General features: G+C 45.0%; 1 protein-coding gene across 1 annotated transcript in view; it reads right to left on the reverse strand.

Annotated features, from left to right (window-relative positions):
• LOC144799890 (SLAM family member 8-like) overlaps positions 1-27,881 on the reverse strand; it is a 68,323-nt gene that overhangs the window by 16,721 nt on the left and 23,721 nt on the right. The window contains exon 4 of the mRNA XM_078671497.1: positions 13,172-13,285. Within this exon, the coding sequence (XP_078527623.1) occupies positions 13,172-13,285 (114 nt within the window). The remainder of the gene's footprint in view (positions 1-13,171; positions 13,286-27,881) is intronic.

Below are 27,881 nucleotides of genomic sequence, written 5' to 3' on the forward strand. Positions count from 1 at the left end.
GAGGACCCACGGAGAAGCCTGCCCTCCAACCTTCGGGATACCGCTGTTTACCGCTGCAGCTCGCCACACCCGCTTTGCGGGTGCCGCTTCGCGGTTGACAGAAAGGGGCGCTGATGTTTGGGCGCTTTGAGTTCCAGGGAGCAGGACTTGACGACTACAAAGGGCGTGTGCTAGCAGGGACTCGAAAGACCAGGAGTCCCTGCGCTGCTCAGGTGTGCACGGCCGCGCCCCCAGCGAGACACGCCCCCCCGCCTGGCCAAGACCAAAAGGCGTGTGTTTGCTGTTTTCTTTGGGACGCCACAAAAACGCTATCACTGACCTGGGTGCTGTGCTGGAGGAGGACCCACGGAGAAGCCTGCCCTCCAACCCTCGGGATACCGCTGTTTACCGCTGCAGCTCGCCGCTTCGCGGTTGACAGAGAGGGGTGCTGCTGCTTTGGCGCTCTGAGTTCCAGGGAGCAGGACTTGACAACTACATAGGGCGTGTGCTAGCAGGGACTCGAAAGACCAGGAGTCCCTGCGCTGCTCAGGTGTGCACGGCCGCACCCCCAGCGAGACACGCCCCCCGCCTGGCCAAGATCAAAAGGCGTGTGTTTGCTGTTTTCTTTGGGACGCCACAAAAACGCTATCACTGACCTGGGTGCTGTGCTGGAGGAGGACCCACGGAGAAGCCTGCCCTCCAACCCTCGGGATACCGCTGTTTGCCGCTTCACGGTTGACAGAGAGGGGCGCTGCTGCTTGGGCGCTCTGAGTTCCAGGGAGCAGGACTTGACAACTACAAAGGGCGTGTGCTAGCAGGGACTCGAAAGACCAGGAGTCCCTGCGCTGCTCAGGTGTGCACGGCCGCGCCCCCAGCGAGACACGCCCCACCGCCTGCAACGCCCTCTACTTTACAGCTCGCCTAACGCTTAGCGGGACGCGAGCGGGACGCCGAGCGAAGCCCGGGCAAAGGGCGGGCAGTCTGTGGCAGTCAGGGGCTGTCAAAGGCTGGGCTGGGCCACCCCCCTGTCATCTGCTACCTTTTTGAGCTAAGTTAGTTGTCTTCTGGTTGGGGGTTTAGCTGCCTTAATGTCTACCCGTTCAGGGAAAGCGCTGAGGGGCGGGGGTGAGGGGGTTACAGGGTGCACTACGATAGGCACGATGGATAAATTCATCACTAGAGTAGCTGCTGTGATAGAAAAAGAGATTGTGATGACGGAGCGCCGCCTCTCACAAGATTTCTTTCCATCAAGACGCTCCTCGCTAGGAGCGGCTGCACAGGCACTGTCTCCTACTTTCACCCATCCTACCCCCCCTCTCCCTGTGATCATGTCTGAGCAGCCACGGCTTGCTGCAATAGGGGAAAGTATTGACAGGTTGGAAAGTCTGGTAGTGCAACCACCGCCCCCTAGTCCCTGCCCTGTAGTCCCGGGACTATGTTCTTTTGTGCTGCCAAGCCCCTCCATCAGCCAGGTCTGCCAGCTACCCACCCAAGCCCTGCCCCCGGCCTTGAACCGGGCGTGCTAGGCTCATGACTCCTTGGTTCGCATTAAAAGGAAGAGGGCTGCGATTACACGGAAGGCCAGTTTTACACCGCTTCATAAGCGCCCAAGGAAGCATGCGCCGAATGGTCCCGGTTCTACAAATAGCTGTGGTTCTGCCATGCAGACCTCTGTTTTGGTGGGAGGTAATGACCCTTTGGGAGCGGGGGTTGAAGCTGAGCAGTCCCACCCCACCGCTAGTGGCTTATCAGTAGTATCACAGGAGCTGCCTCCCCTAAAGCTTTTCGAGAACCTGGTTAAGTCCCTTTTGGTCCCGCTCGTTGAGCAAGTTAGGGGTTTGGGGGAAAGGCTAGATAGGTTTGAGCAGACCACCCTAGACAACTTTTTCTCCACAAAAACCCTTATCAAACTCCAGTCTAGAGCTAGAGAAGACAGTTTGGTTGGGAATGATGGAAAGGGAGCTATAGAGGGCTCAACCCAGGCAAAACCCCCGGCAACGACTTTACCCATTGTAGCAGTAGGCAAGGCCACGACTACTGTTCTCGCAGGTCCTGCAATCGTCCAACCGGGAACTATTATTCACACTGCCCAGGTGCATGCTAGTGCCACCCAGCCACCAAAGAACTCAAAAATTAAACCAGGCCAAATGAGGTTGCCAGTAGGAGGGAACCAACCCAAGCCAAAACAACCATCTCAGTCCCCGACTGATGCTAGGGGAGCCGGCCCAGTTGCAAAGGTAAGAACAGCAACGAGCCACTTAAAAGCTCCTCCCTCAGCGGTCCCAGCTCAGAAGACGGCCCCAAAATGTCTGCCAGTAAATCTTCCCCCAGAGTGCCACCCCTACGTTGCTGTCCTCGTTAATGTCCCCATCTTGAAGGATGCCCAGTCGGAAACCCACCAGGCCCTCAAGAATAAAACCATGCACTGGCTAAAAGCCAATAAACCCCTATCCAGCGGTGTGGATGGCCTAATTCTTGGAGTGGACAGGGTAAAAAATTACGTGAAGGCGATTGCGTGGTTGTTAACTTTCAAGATACCAGAGTTGCCCGTGCAATCTGCAATTCCAACCAGGCTGTGGGCGGTCCTGGTATTGATGTGGTGGACTTGACTTATTTCTACCCGCGGCCAGTTACGAACCACCAGGGCCTATCTGATGTGGTTACCCACCAAAACAACTTTGATGGCCAATGGTACCCTGGGACGCCCCAGTTCCAGCCGCATGCAGTCTGGCCAAGGTTGAGTTGGGGTCCTATGGGGTACTGACTTGCTGATTCCCTCGGGGAGACTAGGGGGGGTCTCACATCTGACGGGGCTCCCTCTTCCTCTCGAACACTGCTTAGCCCCTCTACCACCACAGGAAAGCATGCAGTCCCTGTGGTGAGACGGGAAACAAGTAACTGGCAGGACAATAGTGGAGATGATAGTGGCCCCCCCATCCGGATCGTGGTAGACATGGGCGGTGATGTCGCGTCCAGTAGTGTTACAGCTGTGACGGACCCATTCTTTAGGGTTCTCAGTTGGAACGTGGCTGGATTAGACAGGAAGTTGGCCTTGCCCGACTGGAACAGCCTTGTGGAGGACTACTCCATCTGTGTGTTCCAGGAGACTTGGAGCAGGGAGCCCACCCATAAGGCGGGTTATTCATCCCACTCAATTCCTGCTGTTTACCCGGAATCAGGTAGGGGACGCCCCTCGGGAGGCCTCCTCATTTGGGTGGCCTCGTCCCTTAATTGTAGGGTAGAGGAGCACCAAACTAACTGTCCGGATCTCCTAAATATTACTCTAAAAAACTCCAGGGGGTGTGTTATTTTAAAATTTTTTAACATTTATGCTCGGGGCACAAAGGGAGGTAGGCAATCGCCCACTATAGCTCTCTTAGAGAGCCTACTTAGGTCGTCCCCCCATAAATCATGTACCCTGGTCGCGGGCGACTTCAACTGTACGTTGGAGCCTCTTGGCTCGGACGTCACCCTTGAACAGGAGGAGGAAGATCAGAGGAGGGGGATACCGGCCCTAAAGCTAACCCCTATTAAGAGATGGACGGAAGTTGCCCTTCAGATCAACTCTCTCACTATGGAGTTCGACCTGAGGTCCCTTAACGGCAGGACTAGATCTGATAGAGTGGGCGCCCATACGTTTAATAGGCCTAACCATACGTCAAGAATCGACTACATTCTGCTAGACGTTCACTTATGGAGCGCGGTGGAAGATATGGAAATTATATCGTCCATCGAGAGTGATCACAATCTCCTCTCCCTTGCCTTGACTCCTTGGTGGTTAGTGGGCACAGGGGGCTCCTCTCTACGCACCATCGCTCCCGGGGAAACAGTTGTTTCCAACTGTGGCAGACGGCTGAAATGGGCCAAGCTCACACTTTCGGAAGAGAAGGTGACCATCATAACGCAGCTTTTAGCCGCAGTCGTCGACCTTTTGGATCCCCTTGAGGGAGGGCCGGCGGAGGTGTCAGGTGTATTTTGTGACCTGACACTGGCCATTAGCAATCTATTTATTGTCAAATCTAGATACACGGGGGCAAAGAAACAACTAAGGAAAAGACAGGGATGGTACAATCATAAATGTAGGGATACAAAGGCAGTCCTTATTGATGCTGTGAAATCCAAGTCCCAAATAAGGACTAGAGAGGCCAGGAGGCTCTACTCCCATTGCATAAAAACCACAAAAAAAGAGTGGGAGGATAATTTTTGGCGGGATCTCCTGGTCGCTAGTCGAGGGAAGGATTTTGGAACCTGGTGGGCTCTAGGAACCGTCCCGATGACACACTGAGGACATGTACGATTCCAGCCCAGACGTGGTTTAACCACTTTAGGGCCCTATATTCAGCAGTAGAAGGGCCTCTTAATGAGCCATTTTCCCTTCCCCCATTCTCACTGGATGGTGCCACAGACCTCTTTACTGAACGAGAGGTCATGAATGTTATTAAATCCTTAGTACCCCTGAAAGCAGCTGGCCCTGATGGGCTCCCAGGGGACCTTCTCCGAGCTTACCCGAGCGAATGGGGTAAATTGGTTTCTGTGCTTTTAAACGCCATCCTGGAGGGAGGCCCTGTCCCTGAGTCTTGGAAAGGGGCAGAGGTTGTCCCAATTTTTAAAAAGGGTTGTAGGGATTACCCAGGGAACTACAGGCCGATAAGCCTGATAGACTCAACTCAGAAGGTGGCGGGTAAAGCGATCCTGGGGAGGATTCTTCACTGGGTGGACGAGAACCACATATTGTCTGACTACCAGGCAGGCTTTTGTTCTGGCACGGGAACTATTGAGCAAGTGTTCAGATTGATGCTCCTACATTGGAAGGTGGTGGAGCTAGGCAAAGGTAGTCTTTATTTGGCTTTTATCGACTTAAAGACTGCCTTTGACCTGGTTCCTAGGGAGGAACTATGGAGGGTTCTGCAGGGTCTTGGGCTGCCCCCCTACATTCTGTCGCTTCTTATCAAACTACATACTGACAACTATGCACAGGTACGGTGGGGCCAGAGTGGGGAAAAGACCGATAGGATCCGGGTCCTTAGGGGCGTCCGACAGGGATGTGTTTTAGCTCCCACACTATTTTCCTTGTACGTAAATGGTGTGGTAGAGCACCTGCTCGACGAACCGGCAGATGCACCCTCCCTGGGGGGTGTGCGGATTCCTACCCTGTTGTTTGCGGACGACACTCTCCTCATCTCTAAAACTCCCCAAGGCCTGCAGAAACTCTTGAACCGCTTCCAGGATTTTTGCTCAAAAAGAGGGCTGGTCATAAATGTGGATAAAATGAAATATCTGATCATGCACCCTCCACGGAAACTTGGTCGTCCCCCAGTCCTGAACTCTGTCCCCCTTGAGAGAGTTTCCGAATTCGATTATTTGGGAATTCGCATGAGTGATACTATGAGCTGGTCACCCCACATTAACAAAATGATCCTTAGTCACAAAAGGGTGGGGGGAGCATTGCTAAGGGAGTATCGTAACTCATCAAAACAATGTGTTGCCCCCGCAATTGACATTTACAAAGCCAGAGCTGTCACGGCATCATTATACGGGGCGGAGTTATGGGGCCTAGGAAATTTGGAGGTTCTATCTAAGGCAGAGAACAAATTTCTGAAATATATTCTGGCCATTCCCCTCAGTACTCCAACAGTCCCGGTGCTACTGGATGTGGGATGTAAATCTATCATGGACCAGGCTCGCCGTCGGCCCCTTCTTCTATGGGCACGCCTGTGGAGGGTCCCAGAACTGAAAACCTATGCGGATGGACTGTCAGAGGTAATGGGAATGGATGGTTGGCACAAAATCAAGTGGTTAAGGGACACTAAAAAACTTTTGGGGGAATTGGGTTTGGGGTCTTGTTGGAATACAAAATCTGCTCCGCCAAAGGTAACCCTAAAAAAATTATACTGGGAGTGGGTCACTGCCCAGCTGATCAGCAATCCACGTCACTGCAATTCCACCGCAGCCTATCTAAGAATTAGGGACGTGGTTGCCTTCGAGCCCTATTTGGATTTGATCGCAATTCCTGCAGATCGGGCACTTTACATCAAATTTAGAGTGGGTACTTTACCCCTAGGAGACCTACTCTCAAGATGGAACATGCCTGCGCAGGCTTCACCCTATTGCACCCTCTGCTCCACTAGGCGTGAAACGGTGGCACATTTCCTTTTTGAGTGCCCTGATTATTCCCGCCCAAGAAATCGTTGGCTTAAACCTCTTTGCAGACAACTGGGAACTCGCCAGCACATGGTGGCGCTACGCATTTTATTATCAGACACTTCTTCCCCAATAGTTTGTGGCGTTGCGAAATTTTTAAAATGGGCTTGGCTGATTCGCTTGAAGAGACTTTCCATTTCAATTTAATTCTTCTTTTAACTAATTTATTTTTTGTACTATTGGTACTTCTTTTTTAAATTGTTCTTAACTTGAATTAGTCTTTTTGTATTTACGATGTGCTGTTTTATACCCATGTGTAATGCTTTTATGATATCTGCATATCGAAATAAAGATATCAACCAAACCAAGCTATACCATAATTATGATATAACAATAAAACCGAGTGCATTGAACAATACATACTTTTTTACAGGGAGTGGATAGTTAACGAAGAGTTCTTATCGCAGCAAGTAAAATTAATAATTGTACAACCAATGAATTATGTTCCTAAGATGCGCTGAAGTACTACTTAGTCAGCTTTGGCCCCATCCCATGTAGGAAAGTCCTCCTTTTTGCCCTGATCACCCCCATTGTGTGTCTGATGCTCGTGGTTACAGCCTCTGAAAGTGCCCTGCGCTCTGCTAACCAGGTCCAGGGACACTGTTCTGTCCACTAAAGGTATGTGCCCATTGGTATAATTCTAATTGGCCAAGGCACCTGCCTATAGGTCCATAGTCAATGGTATGGAGTTTAGGTTTAGAGACCCTGGTGGACTTGATGCACTTAAGTGTGCACTGATGTGGTGTGTGGAGTTGTTTTAAAGTTAATCCTCCCTTACATGCTGGTTTTAAACTTATAATCTTTGGAATTAAAAGTTCTTCCAAAGTCAAAAATGACCTTTTTATTACGGGAAACAACCGTTACAATGCATGCATTACCCAGCATGCTTTTACCCCGCTTGCCATTAAACAATGAAACTGGCTTGCTGTATGGGGTATAGACTGGAGTTGGAATAGTAAATTATACTATTCGAAACTCCAGTGCATCCCTGACAGCAGGTCAGGGTAAAAAATTGTGTTGTAACGACATGCAGGGAAAAGCATGCGTTGTAAGGTCATACAACCTTTTATTACATATGCCTCACCCTAAGGACTGCTCTAAGTGACCCAAAGGTAGGGTGCATTGTTATAAAAAAAAAAGCAGGGACAATATAAAAGATGTTTTATATGCCCTGGTGGGGAAAAACAGCCAAAGTGATTTTTCCCTATTGTAGTGCTGCTAGACCCATAGGTTAACTTGGGAATGCTTTATTAAACTTACTAAAGTATAATTTTAGATTGAGGTTAGCTAGCAATAGGATTCAAAGTATCAAAATAATGGTTACAATACATCCAACAACTTGCCAAGATTATATTTATTATAATTATTGAAGGAAAGTAGTTTTAGAACTTACTATCCTCAAGTTAACTAAACAGCCCTGTAACAGACTCTTGTCATTGGCCAATGTGTGACAGCCTGAGCCAAGCTACTACCTGAGTGTGAGAAGTTAGCCTGGCATATGATGTCCACTAGTTCTAGCGGGCACCTTGCACCAGTCTAATCGACCCTTATTGATGGTGGTTGTAAAGTCAACCTTATAGAAAGCTATCCTAGTGGTAACATGGACCAGCAGTCATCAGGCTAAGACTTAAGAGAGCGCATTAAGCAAGTTGTTTTACCAATTATAATCCCTTGAGTACCAAATGAAAGTACACCACACAAGGTATATATCAAATATATATGTATTTATTCTAAACACAACCCCTCTGCACTCTTTATGAGGTCAGAGGTAAAAGTACAATACAAGGATCTCAATTAGCATACGATAAGTTGCACGTATACGTTTTGCCCTAGGAGCCTCACAAACCATATACTAAAATAGTGGTATAAGAACTACGTCTGAGATAGAAAGCAGGCCTAGGGCCTTGGGAATCGCTGGGGCTTCTAGGAACAACCAAGGGTTAGGAAGTAGGAGGCTCACGGGAGATGCGTGCAGTGTCTAAACACAGCCGCAGGTCCTGTAACCCCTTAAACACCTTAGGTTTCCAAACCTCATAGCTCTTTATGTCGGACTGCAGATCCGACAGCCCAAGTGTACATTAAAATCCCCACATAAAATTAGAGGGGTGGACCATGATGCCAGTTCCAGATTGAGCCCCTCTAGTACTGACACGTCATCAAAATTAGACCTATACACAGTGCATAAAGAAAAACATACCCCATAATGCATTCCATAGTGACCCATCACCCTTGATTGCTGACCAGCATTTGGCCTGATCCCTGTATTCCATGCTTGGCTAGCACCGCTACCCCTCGGTTCATTGTGGACTGTTGTGTACATGATAATACTGAATAACCTAACTCGGCTAAAATCTTCAGTTTGCCCCACAGAATATGCATTTCCTGTAGGCAAACCAAGTCGGGAGGTATCACATGTAACTCTGCAGCCACGCGTTGTCATTTACCATTATTATTTATCCCACATACATTGAAAGAGCAGATAGGAAATCCAGAATTAATCATCCTATCTCCCATCAAATGTGGCTGCCTCCCTCCACTCATTAGTTCTGTTGTATAGCCACATGTACCCGCGTTTTTCTGTCCTCAATATGTTATGGATTGATTTTACCTTCCCCCCTTCACCCACCCCCACTCCCCCACCAACCCCATGCGTCCCCCCCCACACCCAACCTTCTACCCCGTCCCGGGGATTCCACCGAGACCCCATCCCCACCCTCCCCCATCCATCTAGTAAGGCAATGGGATCAATGGTACCTGAGATGACAAGCTCTCGCTACCCGGAATATCCCTTCTGCCTGATCTCCTAAGTGTATTATAACAGAGCAAACCCCATCACCTACGCAGCACATTTCAAAAGAAAGAAGACCACCGTAGAGGGAAAAAAGGGAACAGGAAGAGACAGGAAAAAACAACACAGCATAAGATTCGCCACCCATTAGAATATCTGGAGCCTATCCCTACCTAGACACATTGTAGATATACTTTGGCCTGCACCCCTGAGGTGAAGAACCGAGTACCGAGTATGTTCATTATATATAACTTTTAGTTTGGCCGGTTTAAGCAAGAAGGCTTGTGCGCCTTTGCCTTGAAATGGGGCGATGAGCTGGCATAACTGCCACCGTTTATTCAACGTCTGGTGGCAGATGCCTAGTCTGACAAAAAATTCTACCCCTTTACCAGCCCTCTTTTTGCCTGGATTTGCAAGTTCATATACAGCATGGTGAGCCAGAAAGATATTGATTGATATTAATATTGATCTAGATCTAGGAGCAGCTTGTCCTGGTCTTGTACGTAGCGTAAACAGGAATCGATGCCCTCTTTGGATCTCCGACTGCCAGTCCCATTGCGAGAGTTCAGGTAAAGCCTCGGAGAACAAATGGATAATAAATTTGCGAGGATCCTGTTTTTCCATGCCCTCTGGGATCTCCAGAACTCTCAAGTTGTTTCTCCGAAGGCGGTTTTCCATGTCTGTCAATTTCCATTGCGTATCCTTGTTTAATGAGCGCATTGATTCAGTTGCCGCCTTCTGGGCTGCCAACTCATCTTCCAGGCAAAACATACAGGCTTCTGCTTTGTTAAATTGGTCTGTGAACTCAGAACAAGATTTCGCGATGCGACAAACAGAGTTCTGGTGTTTGCGAAAGCCACCTTGGGTCCGTTGGCTCTTCATGCACGTCTCCACCCTATGGGTCATTATACTCTGATAGATCAAAGCCAATGAGATATCTTCCAGTTTCTCTGCCACATTTTCCCTATTGTGCTCAGGTATGTGATTGCTGTCTGCCCCTAGTTCAGCTGAGAAAGAATAGTCCCATAACAGGGCATCATTGCCCAACACCCGCATGACACCCTCTCCCAAATTATGTCTCTTGCGTACTGCCCGGGGGCTGGTTTCTGAGGTGTCAGTGCCAATGTCTTCGGGGGGGGCAGCCACTTATCTCACTGTGCCCACTATCTGGGGAACCCCCCACACACACCTCCCCCCCACCAGAGCAAGATTTTGAAATTGGCTTGCCTCATTTTCAGATGAATCCAAGGGGTCTGATAGGGTAAAAAAATTATCCTTCAAATTGGTTTCTTTATTCATGATTTGGGCGGCATTATTGATTCTTGCACCTGAGTTTTCCAAATTCAGGAAGATGTCCCTCTGATCATCCCATGCAATGGTTTATGCCCGTGCACCTTTGTCACCATCCTTGGGTCCTGCATTCATTCTAAAGGGGTTGCATATGGCAGTTAAAGTTGTGCTATGAGCTTCACCTCCCCCCCCGCCCCGTCACTGACAGACTTTCACCTCCTATTGCTCTCAGGGTACAGTGTTTATCAGTTAAACCCATAGCTTGATGTGCAAGGTCCCCCTCAGTAGTTCCCTTGTTTGCAGAGATTTAAAGATTTACCAATCTCTGCTGCCTGTCCAGTAATATCGTACTAAGGTGGGGTGTGTTGAGGATTATGCGGTTGGTACCGTTTTGTTTTATTTTCCCGAAGTAAACAAAGAGGGAATAATGTGCTTACCAACACTTTCTCTTTGCGAATCCTTGCTTTTCTCCCTTACGTGTCTCCAATGCTTCTGTTCTTGCTGCCTTTGTTCACAGTTGAGAAGCTCCTTACGGCTCCAGCCGTATCCATCAGGATACGAGATTTCCCTCTCCCAGTCTTTGGAGGCATTGCCAGGTTTGCTGCGCCCCCCTCTCCTCATTAAACGCCAATACCACGGTGGTCTCCATGCGAGCCCCAGTGACTGCAGCAGCCTGACCCGTGAAGTCACCGAGATGCTCCTGTTCATACCGGACCAGGAGAGAGAGATGAGTACAGTTTCGGGAGCAGCAGCTTATGCGTCCTGCAGCATGGACACCATCTTGCCCCCTCCCCCTTTTTGAATGTTCTTAAGTAATATTCTTAGTGAATGAGGTATATTGTGCTAATTGCTCAGTACTTAAAGTTGTATTTGTATTAGTGGGCAGTATCAGCACTTATTTACGTGGACTAGGATTCCTTAGCTGCTGTCGAAAGCACAGTCCGATCCCGGAATAGAAAATTCTGCTGGGTAAGTGGCAGCCTGTCCATTGAGTTCACATGGGTTTCGCCACCCACTAGTCTCACCTGATTTGGTAAGGTATCATTTGATGACAGGTAATGCAAGGTTCCTCCTCTTACATTAGGGTCCCCGGTTACCTGCAGCAGTCATCTTTGGCAGCGATAGAGACTGGCACTATGTGCTTGGTCATGTACTCCATAGCATAGGTTAACTGTGGCTCCTGCTTAAAATGCTGACCTACTGGTGCCTATGGCTTTATTCTCTACTCCTCAGATGCCTGGGGCCTCCTCATGCAGCTGACTGGCCATCCAAAAGGCCACTCCTGGTTTCCTACAGGGAAAATCTCAGAGATCCTCGGCTCAGGGTGTCTTTGGATCATTATGTGTTGCTGAATCAGTTTGCAATCAGGTTCTCTGTAACACATTCATGTACCAGGGCAAGAGTGCATGTGCAAATGCTTTTGTGTCTGATGCAGACCTGGGAACACACAAGGGGTGGTTCTGTCTTGTTATCTAACATACTATCTGGGTCCACATATGTGTAGTTTGGGATATGAGATGTATTAGATCTGTAACTAGAGCACATGATTTTAATTACACTCATTAACTTCAATCCACATCTATCAGTACATACACTTTTTCAGTTGAAATGTCAAAGCACTCACATGTTTTTCTCCTTTTCAAATCTAGTGTGAACACAAGTGACTTAAAGAGGTTTGCAGTCATACAGTTTTTACTTCTGTGCTAAACATCCATGGACTTTGAGGGTTTGTTTGGAGGCACCCTCTTTTCAGTAAAGGGCTGGGAGAAAACCCCCTCTTTTCTTATATGTGATCTGGATGTGTGTATGGCTGTTAAAGCAATGTTGTTTTGTATTGATTGGATGACCTACTATCACTGCAAGATGGTTTTTCCAAAGAGAGTGTATAGATTGAGGCTAATGCAGTCGATTCGAAGTCCACAGGGTATTCTTGCTCCTTCCTATAATGGTTTTTTTGAGGTTTCAAAAACCCTAGGATAAATAGAGAGATCCTAGAATATGCTGCCCAAGCACAATACACTGCTACTGATGCTTCTGGAAATGTATGTGTTTCCTGGGACGCATCAATCATAGGGGTTTGCCATAGGGAGTTTGCATGCTGATCCAATTAATCATTGTGTGTTATGTGCATTATACAATAGTCTGTCCATATCAAGTTCATGGAGGCTAGTTAATCTGAGATATGCTCTTTTGTATTGGTCACATTTGTTGCTAGTGCTTGAATCATGGGGGCGAACATGACAGCCTCAATACTAACTCGCCAAATGTTAGGAACACATTTGCAAAAGCAAACCCTGATGTGGCAATGCTATGGGGGTAAAAAATGCAGTCTCTTGTTAGATCTAGCTGTACTTAAATGAAAAACTCCACTCAAGAAAATAGTAGTTTCAGAACACGTTGAGAAGAGATAGTGGTGGGGGGGGGGAGGCACACAGCCTTGATTTTATTGGGACAGTCAATCAGCCATCACATCAATAGTGTCTGCTTAAATGAACCCTTATCTAATAAGCCAAGGTGCATTGGTTAACCCTTAAATATTTTAGCAATGTCCTGTGACACCTGGGAATCTGAAGGCAACAGCCGTATTAGGCATCCAGATTGTAGCACAGCATGGTGGTGGAAGGCATTTGAGTAATCAAATGCGACAGGTCTACCTAAATGCTAGGCAGAAGATATACATTTTAGGTACTTTCTGAATTTAAGGTGGATAAGGGAACAGCCCTGATGGAATTATCCACCAAGTGACACATTTATGCAATGACCTTGAATGCTAAGCTAGAGTGTTCAGAAAAGATAGAGAAAATGGAAAAAGACACTCTTTGGCAATTTCCCATGATAAAATAAAAAAATCAGATACTAAAAACAACATAATGAGTAGCTATAAGCTGTACCCATTCAATTTATTGCTCCTACCTGTGCACTTTAGAAAGCGAGTAGTCCAGAACATGATAGCAGATACCAATACAATAAGAAGGGGAAGGACGATACACAGAAAATACTTGTTTTCATGGATAGAACCTTCAGCACCTGAAAGAAAATGTAGAGATGATGAGAACATTCATGAAGGTAAATAATGAGGTGTGATTTGGCAGCCAACTTGTCCTGACAAAATAGTGCATGTTCCATTACCAAGTAGTCTGTAGGCCAACGTATAATTCAGCTCAACACAGTGCTGGAATTAGAAAAACGTTACCCAAGGAACCCATAAATATGGGGGGTAAAAATGTGGCAACAAAAAGTGGACGGACTCAGAAGAGGGGGATTCATGAAAATGCATCTAGCATTCATGTATACATTTATGTTTATTTTAAACCCTGCCACAAAGAAACTGACAGCAAGGAGAAACGTCAAAGCAAATCTGTTCTAGCTTCATTGGTTGTAAAGGCTACATTTTAATATATCATACAGAATGAAGGCACCTGGTGATGAGAGATTTGTGCACCCAGTTAATCTCAGGAAATATTTATAATGGGAAGATAACCACTACTGGTTAACACACTTGCTGGAGAAAGCTGTGTGTGTCTACTCAAGTTTTGACTCATCAAGCAGCATAAAGGGTTAATGTGTCTCCTGCAAAACACATTGGGGCAGATTTACTACTTCTGGCGCATCTCTGCTAATCAGCAGGGATGTGCCAGAAGAGTTGCGACGCATCTGCCCACCGGTGCGCCACCACTGATGCCCACTGTGGTGCACGGATGGGCAGATGCATGTTGCATCTCCGGGGGGGAAAGGCGGCGCATTGCTGGAGTTGCGACGCAAGCACGACGCAGCTCCAGCAAGGCTCGGGGTGCCCCTATGGCTAACATGCTGCGTCAATCCTGCGTCACGCCTGCTTCCAGCAGGTGCAGGGTTTTGACGCAGCATGGCCACTTTTGCAAGGTGTTCCTGCGCCGGCTCGGCTGGCATGCCCACATGTGGCGCAGGGCTTTACAACGTGACGCATCTCTCTAGATGCGTCACGTTGTAAATATCCCACAGCATGACGCTGCCTTTGCGCTGCGTCACAAAAGTGATGCAACGGTGGGGCAAATGTGGCGTAAGGGGCTTGTAAATTTGCCCCATTGTGTTACAATTCAGATGACAGATTTTTTATATTATATAGAAAGGTAAGTGGGTTACTGCTTTTGACAGAGAGATCCTTTTATTATGTACAGTTCATAAATTGCAATCCTTTTACTATAGCACTGTGAGCTATGATTTGGCATCAAAGACCTACATGAAAATTGCAAGACATGGGTTTGGAACCTTGTTGTTTTCTCAATCTGTGCTTATTACAAGGCTGCTGAATAGGGCTTCACTGTGTAGTATTAAAGTTTTATGAGTACAGAAAACGCCAAAAATTGCATTACAATTTAATTCCTGACTTTGCATTTCTCCTGGCCATTCACTCTTTGCACGTATAAGGAAAATGTATTAAGAATTTAAGCAACGAAGTGTAGCAGAGCAAGCTGCTGTGCTTTGTTGCCTAACTGGAGAGAGATGAAAAGCGCCATTTCAACTGAGATACAACGCTCTTCAGCTCTCTCCCTGTGATGGTGCACTTGAGGCTACCTAGCAGCAATGCTGGGGCAAATTTATTATAAATTCATGCAATGCAGTGCAGCAAGGCACTGCACTGAGTTGAGTGAACTTGAGAGCCAGAAATGCGGCATATCTACTAAGAAATGACACCCTTCAGCTCTCTCCCTGTGCTGGCACACTTGAGGCCGCCTAGAAAGAACGCAGGCACAATAGTGCAAGGGTACCTGTGCTATGGCCAGGATTGTTTTTGAGCAGGAAGCGATACCTTTCTGTATAAAACAATCCTTAAAGTCATTTTCCGCTTTTTATGCATGCTACAGAATCAGCATGCATAGTTAAAGGAAGTAACAAGGAGAAATAAACATATTGCTCCTTATTACTTCTTGTTATGAGAGGCGTGGCATTTTGACGCATTTCCAGGTTTATTTGCTTTAGTAAATCGGGAATGCTCCAAAATCCATGAGTGGGTATATGGGAATGCCCAGGCTCCACCGATGGAAAACCTCCCTAACGCAAACTAATGCAAGGCAGTGCTTGTTACGCCAAGAGCTGTGGTTTGGCCCGCGACGCTTTCATCTGTTCCACCTTCTTCCACCTCTCCGGCATGCTGCGGTCACATGTGGTGGCCCACATTTCTTTTTGCAGCTTCTCGGATGCGCCGCAGTTCCAGTTTAGGGACCATAGCTCCCTGTAAGACACTCTGCTTGGGCCATAAAACCCTTACCCGGCTCCTGAGGGCGCAGGGATACTAGTCTCTCCAGCAGCCATTCTCCTACCTGGGGGCCATTTTCCTGCATGTTTTCTTCCCATGATTCCGCAGCCTTGTTCCCAGAATGCCTAGGGAGTGGTTTTCTTCCACCATTCTAAGATAGTGACATTTTCATCTCTTTTTCTCAATCCAAGATGATAATTGCTCAATTCCTGTCACATCACTTACTGTCTATGGGTATATAGGGGCTGAATCTTCCATTTCTAGTGTTGCAACAGTTCTCGCTACTTCTGGTGAATCGTCGCACCTGTTGGTGTATCTTCATTCGTGTTGGCTCATCTAGTTCCTACCTTGGAATTCCATTGGGTCTTCATTCCTGTTGACCTCTTCTCTGTTTACTGGTTTGATGTCTCCTTGCTGGTTATGTATCCTCTTCCTGGTCCTGTGCCCTGGGTATCTGTTGTCTTATTTCCATTCCTGGAGTCCCCACTTCAACCAGAGGTATTTTCAGCTTGGGGTTTTTCCTCTTGGGGACTTCTTCTGAAGGCACTGTCTACCCTGACTTTTTATTGTCAGCAGCACCCTGACTACCCGAAAGGGTCGCCTCTACCTCGACAGACCAGAAACTTGAAGACCTGAAACCGGGAAACATCTCTTTGCACTGGAGTCAGAAAAATAAGTTCCTATAAGTGCGAACCTGACGGCGCTATGCACTGCCTTGTGTTACTTTTTGGGAAAAATCCCACACAAATCTCATTTGCGTGGCTTTGTATATCACAAATAACATTTTGCAATGTGGCTGCGCTAAAAAGGAGGCGTGCACATGACAGAAAATGTTAGAAAATCTGCTTCATAAACTCAACCAGGAAAGACTATGGGCCTGATTTACGAAGGTAAACTTACACTTTTGTGAACGTTTATAATTGTCTGATATTCAAATAGGGATTTATGAGTTGTATCCTTACGAGTGCAGAGTCTCCGCACATAAAAATACCTATCTTTTTATGTGCGGAAACTGCATTCGAAATGATGCTACTCGTAAATTCCTTTGTGAATAGCAAACCGTTGTAAACTTACATGAAAGTGTATATTTACCTTTGGGAATCAGGCCCTACGAGTGACTCCTATACCTTTAAACCTTCACTGTCCGATACACCATCCAGTACATTTAAACACTTGCGTAATTTCTTGACACCAAATATTTTGAAAATTATTCGTACTATTGTAGAATTTAAATAAACAAAAAGTGAGTAAGTGCTATATAAATTGTTTTTGTGGAAATACTAATATAGATCCAAAAATGTGACATTCTTATAGGGCATGCTTTTTTAATGGCCTGAACAAAGTCAACAACCTGCCTAGAATTAGTAGTTTCTTGTGAAATTGTAAGCTGTGTGCATTTGTTTTCCCTCCATTACATTGGCGTCTATAGCTCCCAGCCAGGATTATACTCCAAAAAAGAAGGTCTGAAGGATAACCCTTCAAACTCAGCATTTGTTTTAGGCCCAGGTGGAATCTATAATAAGAAAGCCCCCTCGCTGCCTCTTGGTTGCTGCTTCCAAAAAAGAATTCAGACAATGCGAGGGTGCTGCTGAATTATGTCCCAGTGTAGGCAAATTACAACAGGACACATTTAGCATATTTCAATGGCCAGAGGTATCCCCGGTCTGCCTCAATAGTAGCTGCTGGATCCAGAATCCGTCTGGATCCTCCTTCATTCCAACATTGGCTCTGCAACATATATTTATTTTTTAGACTTTCTTGCCGCTTCCTTTGGCAAGGTTTCAACATATGATACACCACTATCACAGAATATTAATATTTAAATTATAAAAAGTTGCATTTGTGGTTTGTGTCCATTCCTGGGAGGTCCCTCTTGAAAAAGTAGGTGAACCACTACACAGTTCTATATTTGTGTATGTTCACACATAACTTGCACATAGTGTTCCATCTTGGAAACGACTTCAGATTTACTCCTGTCATGCCCATGAGTAGATGTGCTTCCAGAGTGGGAACCTTTATGCTCAATGGGAGGTGTGTATCTAAAGGAAAAATTCCTAAGGAGAAAAATAAATAAACAACACAAGTATGTGTACAGTGCACAATCATCCAGAAGGGTATCTTGGAGCTGAATAACTGATGTCTTATTGTTACCCAACTCAACGGTACACATTTCGTTGACCTCAGGAGGACAAAAGGCTGAGTGGACCTTCCTGGTTTTGAACCTGTGACCATGAGGTCAAACACAGGCAGGTACAGTGGACAGATTGGTCCACTAAGCCACCAGGGCTGGCTAATGCAATAAATGTGCACATGTGCATCTGAGATATAGTTTCATAAACAGAGTTTTCCTCATATATACATTTTAAAAATGTGAGAACTCCTGGAAAAATGTGCTTCTGGTAGTTTTTCAGAATGATTCCAGATGTTCTGTATGAATCCATAAGTCAGAACATAGCACCAAACATTAGTTTTAATCCCACAGAAGACATTTTCCAACCTCTTTCCTTTTCTTTTGTAAATTAGGCCTGTGTGCCAAGTTGTTGGTCGGTAGTACAAAGTGCAGTTATGAAGTGTATGAGTCAAAGAAAAACTTTTATCACTGAACCTTAAATATCAACTTTTGGAAATGCATGTTTCCTGCAGCCTGGCTACAGGTGAGTAGCATGGACTCAAACTTCAATTCAGTATTTTATTTATAGATCTGATGCAAGTATGTGATCTAGTATGAAAAGATCTCTAATGTATTTTATTAGTCATGGTTCTTAAACCAGAAGGGGAATATTGAAGAGAGTCTTGGAGAAATTCTTAACCAAAGCCAACTACATTCTTGGTTACAGTACATACACCCGTACATAGATCACAGTAGTCTCTGGGCAAATGATTTCCTATACTATTGGTTTTTGCATTATGCCATAGTGAAGTTTGAGTAAAATGTGACACATTCCTTAGAGATAAATCTCTTTAAGTATGGTGGACTCTCACCATAATATGTGACATACTTCATCATCACATCTACTCCTAACTATGGATATATAGCTAGAGTGAGCTTCTTACAGAATTACCTAGCATGTTGTGGGTACAACTAAAATTCCACAGTGGGTACCACTAAAACTATTACCTGCTGTGGGTATTACTAAAACTAGAAGAAAGTCTACCGCAATTATTACTCTCTGATTTAACAGCATAATCGCCATGCAACTATTGAGCTATGCGTAAAAGGAGAAACCAGTGGGAGTCTTCCAATCGAGAATAAAGCGTATCAGCAATACTTGATGATACAAGCATGTTTATTGTTACTACCACAAGTGAATAGTCAGATTATGTTAAGGTTGTAGTAATTACATGGCAAGCCTTTGTATGGAATCAATTATTTTTAGATGAAGCTGCTGATCAGAAACATGCACTGCAGAAGCATATGGAAATATTTATCACTAATGAGAGCGGTAAATAGGTTCAGGTAATAGTAACAGTGTGATGGCGACAAAGTAATTTAGAAGAAGTTTCAATGTTTAAGGAAAACTGAACACATTTTTAGATTATACCAATAAATTAGAAATTAGGATTAGGAATTTAGTAGTCATTTAGGGTGAAGGTTTGTTTGAAAGTGTATCCGGGAATATGTTTTAGAAGTTGGAACAATGGATTAGGCATGAAGGTTATCATGGAGCAAATACACTGAGTTTACTTCGAGAGAACTAGGTTTTATATATGTGTGTGTGATTTTCTACAGTGTATGGTAAAAGATGTAGACGGTGTAGAGAAAACATTTCGAGTTTTTTTTATGAACTAGACATAATATCGAGTCAAAAATATAGAATAGACATAATATCGACTAGACATAATATAGACTACCAAAATATCGACTAGAAAAATGTATTATCGAATAGAATGGACATAATATCGACTAGACATAATATAGACAACAAAAATATCGAATTTTAGGTAAGTTAATATTAATTTTTATTTTTTGTGTAATATAATTCTGTAGCGGGTTGTGGGTTTATAGGGGAATAGGGTGGGAAGTAATTTAATTATAATAATTAAATATGTTAATTTATTTATTATTTATTTAGAATTAATTGGTAATTAATTATTAATTGGTAATTAATTAAAATATAATTGGTAATTCATTTTAATTGAATAATTGATAAATATTTTAATTTTAGTAATTTATTTTCTGTAGCGGGTTGTGGGTTTATAGGGGAATAGGGTGGGAAGTAATTTAATTATAATTAATTAAATATGTTAATTAATTAATTGGTAATTATTTTGAATTAATTGGTAATTAATTTTTAATTGATAATTAATTAATTGTTAATTGATAATTTTAATTAATTGTTTAATTGACAATTATGTGAATAATATTATTTTTGTAGCGGGTTGCGGGTTTATAGGGGAATAGGGTGTGAAGTAATTTAATTATAATGAATTAAATATGTTAATTAATTAATTGGTATTTATTTTGAATAAATTGTCAATTACTTTTTAATTGGTAATTAATTAATTGTTAATTGATAATTAATTTTTATTAATTGATTTATTGATAATTATGTGAATAATATTATTATTTTTAGTAGCGGGTTGTTGGTTTATAGGGGAATAGGGTGGGAAGTAATTTAATATAATTAATTAAACATGATAATTAATTAATTGGTATTTATTTAAAATAAATTGTTAATTAATTTTTTATTGGTAATTAATTAATTCTCAATTGGTAATTAACATTTATTAATTGATTAATTTATAATTATGTGATTTATATTAATTTATTTTCACTAGAGTGGGGATATTAAAATGTACCCCTATGCTATCCAACGTTTTCCCTACTGTTGCAGTCTCTGGAGTGGGAATAGTAATTTTTACCCCTACGCTATCCAATGCTTTCCCTACTGTTGCACTCACTGGAGTGGGAATAGTAATTTTTACCCCTACGCTATCCAACGCTTTCCCTACTGTTGCACTCTCTGGAGTGGGAATAGTAATTTTTACCCCTACGCTATCCAATGCTTTCCCTACTGTTGTACTCACTGGAGTGGGAATAGTCATTATTACCCTTACGCTATCCAACGGTTTCCCTACTGTTGCATTCGCTGGAGTTGGAATAGTAATTTTTACCCCTACGCTATCCAACGCTTTCCCTACTGTTGCACTCGCTGGAGTGGGAATAGTAATTTTTACCCCTACGTTATCCAACGCTTTCCCTACTGTTGCACTCTCTGGAGTGGTAATAGTAATTTTTACCCCTACGCTATCCAACGCTTTCCCTACTGTTGCACTTACTGGAGTGGGAATAGTAATTTTTACCCCTACGCTATCCAACGCCTTCCTTACTGTTGCACTCTCTGGAGTGGGAATAGTAATTTTTAACCCTACGCTATCCAACGCTTTCCCTACTGTTGCACTCGCTGGAGTTGGAATAGTAATTTTTACCCCTACGCCATCCAACGCTTTCCCTACTGTTGCACACTCTGGAGTGGGAATAGTAAATTTTACCCCCACGCTATCCAATGCTTTCTCTACTGTTGCACTCGCTGGAGTGGGAATAGTAATTTTAACCCCTACGCTATCCTACGCTTTCCCTACTGTTGCACTCGCTGGAGTTGGAATAGTAATTTTTACCCCTACGCTATCCAGCGCTTTCCCTACTGTTGCACTCTTTGGAGTGGGAATAGTAATTTTTACCCCTACGCTATCCAACGTTTTCCCTACTGTTGCACTTGCTGGAGTTGGAATAGTAATTTTTACTCCTACGCTATCCAACGCTTTCCCTACTGTTGCACTCGCTCGAGTGGGAATAGTAATTTTTACCCCTACGGTATCCAACGCTTTCCCTACTGTTGCACTTGCTGGAGTGGGAATAGTAATTTTTACCCCTACGCTATCCAACGCTTTCCCTACTGTTGCACTCTTTGGAGTGGGAATAGTAATTTTTACCCCTACGGTATCCAACGCTTTCCCTACTGTTGCACTCGCTGGAGTGGGAATAGTAATTTTTACCCCTACGCTATCCAACACTTTCCCTACTGTTGCACTCGCTGGAGTTGGAATAGTAATTTTTACCCCTACGGGATCCAACGCTTTCCCTACTGTTGCACTCGCTGGAGTGGGAATAGTAATTTTTACCCCTACGCTATCCAACGCTTTCCCTACTGTTGCACTCTTTGGAGTGGGAATAATAATTTTTACCCATACGCTATCCAACGCTTTCCCTACTGTTGCACTCTTTGGAGTGGGAATAGTAATTTTTACCCCTACGCTATCCAACGCTTTCCCTACTGTTGCACTTGCTGGAGTGGGAATAGTAAATTTTACCCCTACGCTATCCAATGCTTTCCCTACTGTTGCACTCGCTGGAGTGGGAATAGTAAATGTTACCCCTACGCTATCCAACGCTTTCCCTACTGTTGCACTCGCTGGAGTTGGAATAGTAATTTTTACCCCTACGCTATCCAACGCTTTCCCTACTTTTGCACTCTTTGGAGTGGGAATAGTAATTTTTACCCCTACGCTATCCAACTTTTTCCGTACTGTTGCACTTGCTGGAGTTGGAATAGTAATTTTTACCCCTACGCTATCCAACGCTTTCCCTACTGTTGCACTCGCTGGAGTGGGAATAGTAATTTTTACCCCTCCGGTATCCAACGCTTTCCCTACTGTTGCACTTGCTGGAGTGGGAATAGTAATTTTTATCCCTACGCTATCCAACGCTTTCCCTACTGTTGCACTCTTTGGAGTGGGAATAGTAATTTTTACCCCTACGGTATCCAACGCTTTCCCTACTGTTGCACTCGCTGGAGTAGGAATAGTAATTTTTACCCCTACACTATCCAACACTTTCCCTACTGTTGCACTCGCTGGAGTTGGAATAGTAATTTTTACCCCTACGGGATCCAACGCTTTCCCTACTGTTGCACTCGCTGGAGTGGGAATAGTTATTTTTAACCCCTACGCTATCCAACGCTTTCCCTACTGTTGCACTCACTGGATTGGGAATAGTAAATTTAAACCTCTCACTATCCTACGGAAAAAATATTGTATATGTTTTGTTAATAATATGTATATATAGATATATAGATATATATATATTTAAACATATATATTTTTTTAAGTTACAATAATTATTTATTAATTTTAAGTTTATTTAAGTATTATAAGTATGTTTAAATTAATTATATTTCTTATTATAGTACTTTAAAATTACTTTTAAGATATTTTAAAAAATCAATATTTTGACTATCTATATTTTTTCCTATCGATATTTTGGAGTCGATATTTTTGTACTTACCTGTTTGTAGATAGGAAGTCGATATTTTGGCATTCTATATTTTTACCTCGATATTTTGGTAAGTCGATATTTTGACTGTCGATATTATGTCAGTGATCCGATGTAGACATGGTCAAGTATTCCAGAGCAGTAACTATAGAGACAACCTAATAAACAACACAGTTTGTAGAATATCACCTTGAATAATGCAGTGATGGGGTGGAAAAGAGATTATCTCAATAGTCTTTGAAAGGAGATTAGTTGTTACCAAGAACCATTGCAAAACATTATGGCTCAATGATTAGAGCTGGTCACTAACCCAAAACCTTTCAGCTTCCAAAGTCAGCAAGCAGACACCTGTAGGTGTGTTTACTGAAGAGTGTTGTTTTAAACGAGGAGTGCATGTGCATGTCTGTGTGTGTGCGCACATATATGTTTGCTTGTGAATTCAAAAGAGCATGCCGGGGGGGTCCAAAAATATAAGCAGGCAGTGAATGATTAGGGTAGCAAGAAGATTAATCAGTGTGAGCGCCTGCAAATTACAAACCTCTGAAGCAAAAGCATGTGGCAGAAAAGAAAAAGAAAAATGTCCTTGTCATCATGGTTCTGGGAAGGAAAAGTCAGAGGCAATAGTCACTCCGTAAAATTGGGTTGTACTACCATCACTGTGACCTAGCAGCCTTGTGTTCCAGGCAGCCGGATCAAGGGTTGGCGACAGTGGAGCCAGGTGAGGCCAGGCCATCGGAAGGCAGTGTTCCCTCCTCCACAAGTTCAGCTCCTGCTGCACCGGAAACTACAAACAGCTTCCAAGTTATCAGGTCAGTTTCATAATGCTGTTGATCTGGGATTCAAAACCACGTTTCTTCCCAAGGTTTGCAACTTATCTCCTAGACAACTCCATCTTTCCAAGACATTACCAACAATTGCTCACACAAATGACTATCACTGTCCAAGTTGCAAACCCTGTGTAATTTCACAGAATGATAGAATGGTTGCTAAAGAGGCACTAGCTGCTCCTAATGTCTGTAAGTTGCAAGTGCCTTTCTCTTTATAGTTACATTTCAGAATAACAGCTTTGCACTATTTCCCCAAAGAAGTCTCTCTAGTTATAACATTAACATGTATTATATAGCTCAAATGTTCATGCAACAAGAGTACTTTTGTACTTGATTGGATTAGTGAGCAAATGCTTGTTGATATAGAGTTAATAAATGTAATTATTACACCTGGTCTTTGTGGATTTTTACTTGCAAATAATTAGGACAAAGGTTGGTATTATCTCCCATCTGCGACTTTACGGGTCGGCAGCGTAAGTTCAAATGCCACAACGGCAAAGTCTTGGAATGTGTGTAGAGATGAGGTTCAAGCAAGTCTTGCCATTGGTGAAAGAAAGACGAGTTCATCCCGCTGCATGAATGTCCCAGCAGAAGCTGCATCAGAGACCCCTTGGTGAGAAACTTTAAGGCATCAGGGTCTTTATGGAGAAGTATGTAAGGGTATGAAAGTCAATGGAAAAAATGAAGGTGCCACAGACCCAGTGTCACTGCACCTTAGGATGGAGTAGAGGAAGGTCAGAGGAGCGGTGAAGGGCCTGCCGTAGGACAGTCAACAGTCAGGGGTACTAGAAATCCTCGTGTTCTACTCCAGAAGAATCCCCGCTTGGCGCAATACCTTTTCAATATTCCTTAATGTACGCTCATCCAGGAACATTCCATATGGCACTAAGCTCACAACAGTGCCATCAACAACCCTTCAAGCTGTCCTCACTATCACCCTCTACAAAAGCGGCATTGTACTGATCCAAGCCTCAACAAAAAACCTCAACAAATTCTCATATCTTTTTACCACTCTCCGAAGCCACGTGCATGACACTGGGACGCCGACCTACACATGGCCTGACCCTACTCCAAACCCCCTGCCCAATTGTGAACACCTTAATCCCCTCACTACTCCCACCAACCTCCTTAGCGCTTTGGACCAGAGACCTGTGAATTCACCCCTCCTTGCTCCCCACTCGAAATCCACGGCCTCCATCTGAGCTCACCTTAACCCCATCAGGCCTCCTACAACCACCCCGAGCGAAATAAACCATGAACCTTTGGTCTCCTCCCTCCACGCTCCCCACTCGGTCTCTAAGATCACTATGTCATCAACATCGTTCGCTGTGGCAGGTCAAGCCAGCCCCGCTAACACTCAAGCCACCCCCTCTTTGATTCCTAACTCAACCCAACCCCCCTCCTCAGCGTCTCCTCCTGTAGCAGGTCATGCCAGCCCTGCCAACACTCAAACCACCCCATCCACAACTCCTATTACAGCCCTCCCTTGCCCTCCAACCTCCCCCCCCCTCCCCAGCGACTCCTGCTGCTGCAGGTCATGCCAGCCCCGCTAACACTCAAGCCACCCCCTCCAAGATGTCTAACACAGCCCACCCTTGCCCTCTAAACGCCCCCTCCCTAGCGACTACTGCTGTTGCAGGACTCGCCAGCCCCGCCAACACTCAAGCCACCCCTTACACGACTTCTAGCACAGCCCACCCTTACCCGCCAACCCGCCCTGCCGCAGCTATCTATTCTCTGCACTCCAGAACCTCCAAAATAATTCAGAGCCTCCACTCCTCCATCCTCGATCTAACAAACCTCCTCCACCTCGCCGAACTCTCTTTCGCAAAACTCACACCTCAGGTGTCTTCCCTCCCAATCTCAGAGCTTCCCAAACGCCCACTACCAACATCTTTGAGACATCTTCGCCCCCGCAAGCACTCTAGCTACCTATCAGAGGAGGAAACCCTTGACCTCACCCTCTCCTACAACCTTTCTCTCACCCCAACTAATTCACAAGACCTCACTGAAAAGGAAATCCTGGATCTTCTTAAAGACCCTAACGCAGCCTCTACCTCTCTACCTTGGCTACCAGGCGCGAGTGCCGCACACCCCATCTGCACGGTCACTATTAACCCATACAGATCAGCCCCCCTCTGCAATAGAAGGGTGATCAGAAGCAACCTTGCATCCGTACCCTTGTCGGACCCGACCCCTGCTACCACCCCACTCCCTGCTCTGAAAGGGCTCTTAATCAACTGCCGCTCCGCAGTAAAGCATGCGGCCGACGTCGCTGCTCTCATTCTGAACAACAACACAGACCTAGCCATTCTAACAGAATCCTGTCTTAATGACGCATCATCCCCATGCCTTGAGCTCTTAATCCCCCCCAACTTTAACATTGCCAGACTAGACAGACCACACAACAAAAAAGGTGGCGGGATTGCCTGCATTCATCGCGCTAACCTCCTTGTCACAGATCTTCTAACGGATACCAATGATGCCTGTGAATATCTAGCCCTCTCAGTCTGCAGTAGCACCACCCTCCTTTGTAACCTACATATCTTTTACAACCCCCCAGGCAATAACGAATCCTTCACTGACTACATCATGGAAGTTATCACGGCTAAGAACCAAAGACATTTTCCTCAGTGACCTCAACCTGCACTGGAACAACCTTAAGGACCCTCATGTCAACGTCATTAAAGACCTCTTGACCGACCTAGCCCTGACCCAAGTGTGCCCACTCCCAACCCACTCGAAAGGGGCCACTCTAGACTGGATCATCTCCAAGGAGGCAACCGTCAAGCTCATTTCGATTGACCCCTGTGACTGGTCTGATAACCATGCCATCACCTTCCTGCTACCTGGCACCCGCAGGACAAGGACACCACAACCGGTGCTCCCTAAACGTTGGGCCAGAGACACCAAAAACCTGGACCTCAATGAACTTGAGACTCGCTGCAAATCCGACCTCCCCCCCCTCCACATCACCTCAGTCAGTGACCTAAATGATTACTACTCTGCTACAATGTCGAATATCTTGGATGACCTAGCCCCTCTTAAACTAAAAAGAACACAAGTCAAAGATAGAAACCCATGGTTCACTGGTTCACTCAACAACGAGAGGAGATCCCTCCGACAAACCGAAAGAACCTGGAGACAACACCCCTCGGCAGATCACCTAAAACTTCTTCGCCAGGCCAGAAATACTTACAACATGAATATCGTCAACTCAAAAAAGAGTTTTTCAGAGCGGAATTAGGAAACACCCAGAACAGACCACGCAAACTCTTTGAGTTGGTCAAACTCCAATCAAACAAACTGTACAAAACAGTCCTCCTCATTTTTCACAAACAAAATCAAAACCTTAGATATCGAACTCAATGCTGCCTCACTCCCCCCTCCAATCCTCGACCTTCCAACTCCTCTCTCCTTGCCGCCATGGTCTTCACTGAAGAATCAAGCACACTGGTGCGAATTCACACCTTATGATGAAGACGCTGTCACAAAAATCCTTTCCACCCTGAACCCTAATAACCATTTCAACGACCCGCTCCCCTCAAACTGTCTCGCGACCGTTGCCAAATACATCATTCCAAGCTGGACTGCGATAATCAACGCCTCTCTCCGACAGGGATCAATTCCGACCTCGCTGAAAGCTGGCCAAGTCCTCCCCATTCTGAAAAAACCATCACTGGACCCAGCGTCCCCAGACAACTTCAGACCAATTTCCAACATTCCTCTCTAGGCCAAAGTGCTGGAAAAGTGTGTACAAACACAGCTTAGCCACCACATCAACAACTTCCATCTTCTCGATGACTGCCAATCCGGCTTCCGACCGGGACACAGCACTGAAACAACCATGCTCCACATTGTCGATGACGCTCTTCAAGCCCTTGACCAAGACAAAACCTGTCTCCTAATCCTCCTTGATCTATCCTCGGCCTTCGACACTGTCAACCACGGGATGCTACTCGAACACCTCAAATTGAGGATGGGATTAGATGGCGCAGTCCTTGACTGGTTTAGTTCCTACCTCCAAAACCGTTCCCAGAGATTCCTAATTATTGGCGATCTGTCTGCTCCTTCCGTGGTCACGGTGAGAGTCCCGCAAGGATCAACGTTGTCCCCCACCCTCTTCAATCTCTATTTAGAACCCCTTGCCGAAGTCCTTCGCACTGAAAATATCTCCTTCCATATGTACGCTGATGACACTCAGATCTATATAAAAATCTCTTCTCTTGCGGAGATCCTCACCTTGAATGAGGCCCTGAAGCTGACCGTCAGATGGCTCTCCTCCAA

The sequence above is a fragment of the Lissotriton helveticus genome, chromosome 12, assembly GCF_964261635.1.
Source record: "Lissotriton helveticus chromosome 12, aLisHel1.1, whole genome shotgun sequence".
NCBI lineage: Eukaryota > Metazoa > Chordata > Amphibia > Caudata > Salamandridae > Lissotriton > Lissotriton helveticus.